The 9867-nt window shown below is 44.3% G+C and overlaps 1 protein-coding gene across 1 annotated transcript; it reads left to right on the top strand.

The window, feature by feature from the left end:
* Positions 1-133: 133 nt before the first annotated feature.
* On the top strand, positions 134-4941 carry LOC125322355 (pre-mRNA-splicing factor CWC22 homolog). The gene is made up of 7 exons (XM_048296009.1): positions 134-362; positions 829-900; positions 1132-1269; positions 1933-1985; positions 2605-2688; positions 2922-3014; positions 4374-4941. The coding sequence occupies exons 1-7, from the start codon at positions 134-136 to the stop codon at positions 4422-4424; spliced, it is 720 nt and encodes a 239-aa protein (XP_048151966.1). The 3' UTR covers positions 4425-4941.
* The last annotated feature ends 4926 nt before the right edge of the window (positions 4942-9867 follow it).

Here is a 9867-nt window from a genome sequence, read left to right on the forward strand (position 1 = left end):
GTTCCGTAAATCCTAAACTAAATCAGATGCATGTCCTCGAGGTCTGGGGATGCACTGCGATGGTAATTTCTGCTTGGGGCGGGCTCGGATTTGTTTCGGTTCAGAGCAGGAAGAGGAACTGTTCCAGGATCCCATGACCACTGAGTGCTTGGGACGCCGGTATTTTACAGCGGGGGCGGGGCCATGCGGCAGGGCGAAGCCCCGAGCGTCGGCGGGCGCTGTGCCCGGCGCGCTGCGCTCCGTGTGCCCGCGGTGCCGTGAGGGAGGGCAGGAAGCGGCGCCGGGCGGCCCCAGCCCTTCCGGGTCGCGGGCGGTGCCGGCCCAGGGGCGGCGGAGCCGGGGCGGCCGCGGCCCCAGCGCGGGTGGGTCGGGGGCGCTGGGGCGGCCGGGCCGGGGCGCGGGGCCCTCTGACCGCCGAGGGCCGTGGGCGGGCCCTGGGCGGGATCCGTGATCCACCGACAGCCCGGCACGTAGGTGTGGGGATAAAACCCCCCTGGCGTCTGCGCTAGCGGCGCCCAAACGCGGGTCTGGCCTCCGGTTCCTGGTGCCAGGGGATGAGCCTGAAGGTGCTCTCCCCACGCAGTGTGGTGCCGTGTCATAGGACGGGAATGTGATCCTGTGCCATGTGCTCCGGTATGAGCCTGCTGGAGCGTGGAGGTTGGACCGGGTGCCCCTCTGTGGTCCCTTCCAGCTGTCCCACGCTGTGATTCCAGGGCGCTGCCTCAGGCGTGCTCGCTCGTTTCCTCTGTTTCTGCCCTGCCCTTTTTCCCCCCGCTCCCAAAGTCCTTTGGAAATGATGTTATTGAATGTACTTTTGCCTCTGACTAGATATGGATAACAGGGAGGATGAAAAAAGTAGGACGGTGTGTGCAGCCTCAGAAGAAGGGCTGAAGGCCCGAGGTAGGCGCTGTGATCTGTTGCTGTTCTGTGGTGTTTGTGTGTCGCCCTCTGTGTCACTTACCGGGTTTGGTCACTTGCTGATGGCAGTAGACCATGGCACACTGGAAGAGTGGGGAAAAACACAACAACCCCTCAAACCAGAGGTTTATTGTGTTTAAATTCTGCTAAGAGTAATTTCTGTAGGCCACAGTTACTAGCAGGCTTGTCACTGTTGACTTGTGTTGCCCTAAGGAAAAGAAAAAAGGAAACGAAAGCGCAGCAGAAGCAGATCCTCATCTGTTTCATCTACATCATCTTCTAGCAGTACATCCACCTCTTCCTCCTCGTCACAGTCATCCTCAAGGTCATCTTCTTCCAGTAGTAGTAGAGGTAAGCTACCTCCACTTGCACTTAATATTTTCCAGTTTCGACAGCACCCCTGAAGGCATTTAAAGCTTGTTTTAAATGTGGTGAAACCACCACAGAGTGACAGTGTAGAATACCAGTGCTGCTTGTTCAGGGTGTTTCTCTCATAACCCTCCCCCCACTGTGTGTAAAGGTGCCAGTTCACACACAGTTTGCAATGTCCTTGTGTTAAATTCCTTCAAAAGAGAAACTGCCATTCAAATAAATGTTACTTGGTAGCAGTATGCTGTATATATTTAAGCCCCTCTATTCATTACATTTTCAAAACACAGATCTTTTCTTACTTCACTAGTCTATCTAGACCAGAGTTGTGGGTTTTGGTTTAGTCCTACTTTGGTCTTAACATTTCAAGCATTTAATGTTGAGGACTCACATGAAGCCAGCACATCTGCAGAATCAGTAAATCAGGTATTTTCACTTTCCATGTTAGTCCAGTAAGTGGCAGTAACTTAATGTGTTTTCTTTCTCTGGGTTAGTTAAATCTGTGTCAATATATATAGCTGAATTAAAGCATTTTCTTCTTATGTTTCACGTTTCTGTTTGTCTCATCTGTAACACAGATGCCTTTTTCAGAATGCTAAACTTACAGCGTTTGATTTTGTTGTTTATTTTTTTCCTTAATTTTAGATTCTCCTAAGTCTAAATCAAAGAAGAAGAAAAAAGAAAAACACAACAAAAAGGTAAACGTTTACAAAGAGAAATAAGTAGTTAACAAACAGAAATTAGTTCTTTATAATTTCAATATCCTTAAATGTCATGTAAGACAATGCTTTTGTCTGTGGCTGTGTAAATCTAAATCATGCTTGTAGGGTTGTGGTGGCTGAACTGATAAATGGGTGCTTGACTTTATACAAAAAGAGAAATAATTTAAAAGTTACTTTTGCCAGTCATTGCTGGTCCAGCTGGAGTTTAGAGTAGTCTCTGAAGAAAAGAGAAGTGGGAATGTTGATAACTTTGTAGAATTTGACAGAAGAAATTATTTACAGTCAGTGAGAGAAGCGAGTGGTGGGTTCTTGCTGTTGTAATTTTTCTATTTCATTTTCAGTGATTTTATATATTTGGGTTACTGTAAAAGAGAGAGAACGGGGAATCAGACCATTTCTGTTCCTCACAATCCCAAGGGTTGCTAACCCTGCTGCATTACTTTCTGTGTACTTCAGCTACTCCCTGTCCAGCAAGTGGTGAAGGCAAGCAGTAGTAGCTGTCTTGACTTGAGTGGTCTTGAGAGATCCTTGTGGGTGTGGGGGTTTTTGCCCTTGTTAGTCTGTAAGCATAAGAGCATATGTCTTATTCTTGTAGAAGAGGAAAAAGGAGAACAAAATGAAGAAAAAGAAAGAAAAGAAGAAAAGGAAAGAGAAAACAGGACCTGTCCAGCTTTCCAAGGTATGCTTGTCCGAGTGTGAAGCCCTGGTTTTTTTTCATCTACATATTTAATCCATCCTGTCATAAAAATGTCAAAAAAATAAGAGCACCAGTTTGGTCATCAACAATAGAAACCTCTCTCTGTTGTTTTGGACAGTCAGGAAGCATAAAAGATCATTGTCTTTAATTTTACTTAAGATTTGTAATATTACAGAACAAAGCTTATGTCCTTTTAATGTGTGATCTCATTTAAGTTCTTCAAAAACAAAAAGAAGAATGAAAACTACAGCATGATAACTGGAAAGAAAATCAAGATGAAAATAAAGAAGACTAAGGAAGATATAGAGGTAAGAGTTAAAGAGTCTGAACGTCCCTAAGAAGAAAATACTGTATCTTTTAATATTTTTCTAATAGTAGTTTTTGTAGAAGAGTGGGTCTTGCAGTTACGAGTTGTAAACTGAGTGTAGCTTTTAGTGTGGCTGTGATGCCCTCTGAGATCTTCTAATTCATTCTTTTGGCAGGTTTTATGTTATGAGGGGGCTTGGAATACTCAGTCATGAGCAGATAAACCAAAGGATGCTGGTGCAGGTCCTTAGAATTTCAGCCTCTGATCATTAGCCAGCTTGTAGCTTTGTGTTACACTGGTTTTAATTGTACTCATCTTCTTTCAGTCTCTTGTGATCAGTTGTTGTAATTGCTACTTTACTGTGTTTTTCTAACATATGCAAGACTAGCCTTTATTTAGAGAGGAATTTTAAAAACCCCAGTAGTATTATTAGGACCGCATGCTCCTGCATTTTCTCAAAGCAGTCAAATGTTTTTGCTGAGATACCCGGGGAAATAAGTATCATGAATCATGTTGTGTGCTACTGCTATGGATGTTTGGACTCAGCACTTAAGTAATACCTTCACTCTTTTCAACAATTTCCACACCTTAGGGTGACCTGCAGAGGGCTCTGGCACTGATTAGGAAGTGCTACTTCCTTGAGGTATCCAGCTTGGCAGATTCTGATTCAGCCCTACTCATTCATTCTACAGCTACCAAAGCAGTCCTGAGCATTGTGTGTTAAATTATGCTGAATGCTTGCTAGTTCTGTTCCAGTAACCTGCTTGTTATGGTATTTGATGTCAAATATTTGACGTTGGTCCTTTTTTGATTGGTGCCCGTGGTCTTGTTGAATTGAACAACATCCACTCCTTACAATATTTAAGGATTCAATAATTTTTTATAAAAAACACTGGAATTGACTGGTTGGGCCATCTCTTACGTGAAGACAGAACCTAAATGCAGGGGTCTGGTATGCTGCAAGTTGCTGTTTATGCATAGAAAAAGAAAAGATACTTCCCAAAGCACAGGACTTGCTGTGGGTACAGTGAACGTTGCTTCAGGCACCAGAGAGGAGCATCTGTTGTGCTTGTGAGTTCCCTTCTGGGCAGGCTGTGAGCTGCATGATGACAAGCCAGTGGAGCCTCCACAGGGAGCCACTTAGGAAATGTCTCATGGAATAGTGACAGCTTGTCTCCCCATTGCCCATTGCCTGGCACTTCCCCTGGGCACCCACGCCTCACTGGGAGCTGGTTAGACCCAGCGGTGTCAATGGCACTTGCTTTGGGATGTGAAAACCCCACAGAAACCAGGGACCTGTGGCCTTGCTCCACTGAGTACAGGTCTGTTCAACCACTGCCTCTGTTTGTCTGCTCTGCAGAGAGACCGGAACCGTGCACAGCTCCTGGAATTTCTGAACTCTGCCTTGTGATGGGAAGAGTGCTCACCAAGGACTGGTACATGTGCCCAGCCAACCATCATCCTAGCAAAACACTACAGGGAAACTCAGGGAAAAGGACACCAGGTTGGACAAGACCAGACCCTCCTACTGAGAAGACAATTGGGATGTCCTTTTTTAATGGCAAAATGAAGAGTAGCTAATAACTTGTTAATGGAGATCCATGTCCTCCTTTTGAGATTCTAAGGTAATAGCCAGGCTGTGGTGTTTTAGAAAAGCTCAAGTGTGTGTTGTTCACCATGATGAGAAATGACACACTGAAGTCCAGTAATGTAATTTCTGTCCTAACTGCATGTGGAATGCACTCTTGATTTCAAATGTCTTAATTTTTCTAGTGGTTTAAGCAGAGTATTTGTAAATGTCTATTTGAAAGATGAGGTGTGTCTTTTATGTATGTTTTTTTCTGCTAGTGGTTATGCTTATCCTAAAGAGCAAATTGACCTTTGTAAATAGAACATCCTTTTACATAAATGATTTTTTTGGAAGTTCATTCACTAATACGTTATTTTCTTTCAGAATTTGAGATGTGATGCTTCTTTGGACAGTTCATTGCGCTCTCTCTCATTAGAAAGTGTAACAACAAAATACTCTAGAGCAATAATGGTAGCAAATTATTTTTATCCTAAAATAGAAGCAGGAAAGGTCTCTGGTTTTGTTTGCTTATCTGAATCAGTTGTTCAGCTCACAATAGACAGCTTACCCCCCACACCTGGAGTTGCAGTTCCTAAATTAAAAGCTCTGGAGTTCTGGCCTGCTTTTCTGATCCTGTGAGCTATGTATCAAATCTTCCTCTGTTTGAAGTGCAGCAAGGCACATACCATGGACATACCTTAGTGTGATGGAGAAAGAGCTGTGGAATGGTGTTGAGGCAGGCAGTGACAGTGACTTTACGGATCTGTTGACAGTCCACTGTGAGATGAGACAGGTATGGACAGGCAGCAGCAGCCCAGCACAGCTTGTGGGTGTGCCAGCTGTGGTAATTTGCTCAGTGCCTGCACTCTTCCTTCCAGACCTTGGCTCTTGGTTGCCCAGCAGGCTCCTCTGTACATAACCCTGCTGTGGGAGTTCCGCTTGAATCACTCGTGAAGCAGGTGCTCCTCGGGAGCTGCTGTTTAGGAATGCCTGAAAGAAGGACTCAAGGAGAGTTGACTTAGACAAGAACATCAGGTGTACAGCAGTCAGAGTGGGGGGAGTTCATTAAAAGAGCAAATGGAAAACTGTGCCTCTGTCTGCTACGGTGTTTTGAAGTAAACCTGAAGATTTGTACCATTGCTCAAGGGATAATTTTATAACTGTTTTGATGTGTGAAACCTTCTGAAGATGCTAGAATCCTCTCCTTTCCCTAGTTTTCTTTTGTTGTGAAGCATTTTGTAGTTGTTGCAGAGATGTAACTCTTTAGAGACTAAAGCTCTGATCCAGCAGAGCAACTCCTTACATCCTTATGAACATAAAACTTGGAAAAACATAGGTAAGAAGTAGAGTTTCCCTGACTTTTAATCTGACAATAGAAAGGGTTTTTTTGAAAGCACTGTTCTGAAATGTCAGTAGGGGGAAAAACCAACCAAACAAGAAAACCCCATATTTTTTTTATGGGGATTATGCCTTGATTTATGCTACTCTGGTATTTTCTTGCTAGTGATGTCAAAGCATCTTGCCCAGATAAGCAGCCTTTGTCTCTGGACTTTGCATAAGGTTAATCCCAAACACACTCTTAGAAGACACTTAACATGCGTCCCATTCCCTAGGTTATATTTTATGTAAAGATAATATAATTTCTGAAAACTTGGTGCAGGGTAGGGAATACAAATTTGGAAGATGGAAAGAAAATAGGAATGGGAAACCCAGAGATCACAGTTTTAAAGAACTGCATTGGTTGAAGGTTCATACGTACTTTAAATAATTTACTTTTTGTTGCCTTGGTCAAAATCATAAAAACTCCTGCCCTGTTCCACATTAGTATGGAAAAGGCAAAGGGCCTTTAGTAATATGATGTGGTCTTTTAGGATTTTGGTAGTTGCCAATTCTCATGGTACAAAAATGAGTTAAACTATTTTTTCTTTAAAAAAAACATTTTGTGTGTGTGTGTGTGTGTTCAGAACAGAGGAATTTTCTGTTTAGTTTTTTTTTTTTTGCATGCTGAATATGGTGATGCTTTAAATTATTTCTGTGCCACCATTTAGTTCTAAGCTATCATTTCTTCTAGAAAGCTGAGCTGGTTAAACTCTGTGGCAGTGATTCTGCTCTATTCTCTCCTGCCCAGTCAGTTACAATGCTCTCTGAAACTTCCCAGCAGCTGCTGCTTTTATAAGCCTCATTTTCTGTCTTTCCCATCTCCATGTAGATTCTCAGGTTTCTAGAGAGCTTTGAGTTATGTTGCATCCTTCCCTTCTCCATCTTTCCCCACAAGCCCTGAGATCCTGTGCATCTTCTTGGGGCTGAGTATCTTTGAGGCAGATTCCAGTCCTCCCTAGTGAGCACAGGCCCTTACAGCCAGAATACTTGCCTTGCACCCCCAGGGCAGTTCATTTTACTGACCTTTTCACTAAAGCACAGCTTCTTAGAACTGCTTCAGATCCCTGTTGTGGCAGCTGCACCACAGACTGAACCAGATGAGAAGGTTACAACAGTAAGATTGTGGTGACAATCAGGTTGAGAAATTTGCATGAGGGAACTGTGAAGCAGCGTGGGATGTTAACCTGATACACACATGGCTGATAGAGAGACTTGAGACGAGGTCTACCAAAAAGTGCAAGTCGTGGGCGGAGGTGAAGGCTGGAACAATAGAGCAGTGGAAAAGGTGTGAGGTAAGGATGGAAGGACACTGCTGCTATTAGAAGTCATGGAGTGGGGCAGAGGTCAGGTGATGAGGCAGGGGCTGCAGAAGCTTACCTGGCTGGGCAAGTTGAGGTTCTTCCTAAAATGCTGAATAATAGAAGTCTTTCAGATATGAAACCTTCTTTTTATGTGAGTGTGTGTGTGTGACAGTCTTCCCTACCATGCTCACTTCCTGTGTTCCTGCACCATTTGCCATTCTGAGAATCATGCAGAACTCAACTGAATTTTTTTTAGCAGCAGAATTTTCGGAAACAGAAGTCACTGTCATGGGAAGGAGGGGAAGGCTACATTCTCGGAGCTGCTGCTGCCATGCTCATCTTCCTTGGCACTGTTTAAAGTATTCTATCCCTGCCAGTTCTTGTGGGCAGTGCAATCCTACTCATTTCCTTTACAGTTGGCTTGAACTTCACTCTTTTGCCCACACAAAAACGTAGCAGAGGTGAAAAGCTCAGGAAATATTTATAAATGCCACTTTGACTGGAAGTACCTGGCTCCATGGAACTAAGATGTCTGAGCAGGGCCTGCCATTTTGGTAGCAGTTCAATATTCAATATGGTTAAACTTGGGCAAGTTGTGCTGTTTGGATGTACTTGAAGTTTCATGCTGCAGGAATGTGTGAGCTTCCCAGTCATCCTCTGCAGCGGGGAAATCTGAGTGAGCTCTACACACAGGGGAAGAGCAGAGGTCAGAGAGGCTGGAGTGATTTGCCCTGGGGTCATCTGCTGAGCCTCTCCTGGTGTGGGCAAGGGCCTTGATGGCTGGTGGAGCTCTGATGTCCTTTCATGTGTTAAACACACTCCTCACGGTCTTTGCTGTGTGTATTTAGAAACAAGTTTCCAAAGTTCTGGTTCAACACTCAGGGTTGAGAGCTCCCCTTGGAGTCATTTGAGGACTCTGTGGAATGGCTGGATTTTATGTCATAGTGGGTTTTCCCGAAGGAATGAGGTCCTGGGCACACCTGAGAATGCACTTAGTTACATTTGAAGCTGTAGGGTGATGAGTTTTTGAGGAGCTGCTTCTTAAAATTATTGGCAAGCACCTGGCTACCTAGTTCCATCTCTGGACAAAATTAATCATCAAAACTACTGTCCAGTGCAGAGATTGTGATTTGTTTGCCTGTTGACAACAGAAGGGTTTTTTCCCTGCCTGTTCAATTTCAGTCTTAAACTGTGCTTCAGGACTATGACTCATGTAGTGTTTGAGGGATGAGCAGGACAGTGCTGAGGGGTCTAAGGAAGCCTCTGGAGAGACCTTTGGAGCAGCAAGAAGAGCATCATTACTACCCAGCCTGAGAGGCACAACGTGATGGCAGCTGTTCCCATGCCAGCATGCTGGCCACTGGTGCCATCTTCTACTCAGGCACTGAACACCAGGGCTAACATCACTTGTGTTCACTTTGTTCTCCATTCGTGAGCTGCTCTAGGGCTGACAGAACAGTGGTGTGAGAGGGAGGAATCTGCATTTGTCACGAGAGGCCCGATTAGGAAGCTGCTGCCTTTCCCTGGTTGGTCGGTGTTCGAATATCTGCCGGTAGGTGGCATTGCTGTCCAGCTGGAATGTCGCAGAATTTTTTTTATTTTTTATTTTTTTTTTAAATTTTTTTTTTTTCCCTTTGGACATTGGCTTTGCACTTTCTTATTCTGAAACCCTATAATTAGCCCGCAAATACCTAATTATGGTTGTTTATGGGGAACATGTGTTACTGCTGTCCTATGAATTTAATCCAGTCTTTGTTCCTTTCTTGCCCTTGGCTGTGCTGAGGACAGACAATGGCCTCTTCTGCTGGTGCCTGTGTGCCAAAGGCAGCAGGAAGCCTTTAACTTCTCAGTAGCTGAATGCAACAGGAGCAGGTTGCTGAGAGCCAGCAGGGGCCTGGAAGGTGCACCACCCTACCTGGGGCTGCTGAGTTCTTCAGAAACTGCGCTCTGCTCTTCTCCATCTCCTAAGTACCAGTGCTAGAATATAGAAATAAAATGCACCAACTTAAGGAGTATTTCATTGTCACTGCTTCATAACACATCTGGTTATTTAAATAGTCTTCAGACCAAATTAAGTGCAATCTATTGCTTTAGGCAACCTGACACTGCAGAGAATTGAGTTGCAAAAAGTACTGCACATGGACTGTGACCTGATAGGGGCCTCTGAGGATACAGCATTGTGAACACTAAACAGATGTAATAGTAATTACATTCTGAGAGCAGATACGCTGATGTCAGAAACACAGAAGCTCTTTCCCCTGCTTTGGTGTCTCTGCTCCTGGGTCAGGTTACATTTACTTGGTAGAGGCAACGTGTCTGTGGCTAAAATATAGAGGTGAGATGCTGTAATCTGTGGGATAATCCTAGCCAGGACCCTAAAAAATTATAATTTTATGAAGTGTACAGTGACAGTGTATACAGTGTATTCTTGTAGGCCTCTTTCTCACCTTTCTGTCGTGTTTATTAAGATCTCATTCTGTAAGGGTTTTCCCTTAGTCTGAGAATATCTGTGTGCAGCAAATGCACAGAAAATACATGTTGGTCATTGGGAGACCTGGGCCCAAGACCCAGCATTGAGGGCCAGCAGAGCATCTTTCTGCTGT

This window comes from Corvus hawaiiensis, chromosome 3 (genome assembly GCF_020740725.1).
Source record: "Corvus hawaiiensis isolate bCorHaw1 chromosome 3, bCorHaw1.pri.cur, whole genome shotgun sequence".
NCBI classification, from domain to species: Eukaryota; Metazoa; Chordata; class Aves; order Passeriformes; family Corvidae; genus Corvus; species Corvus hawaiiensis.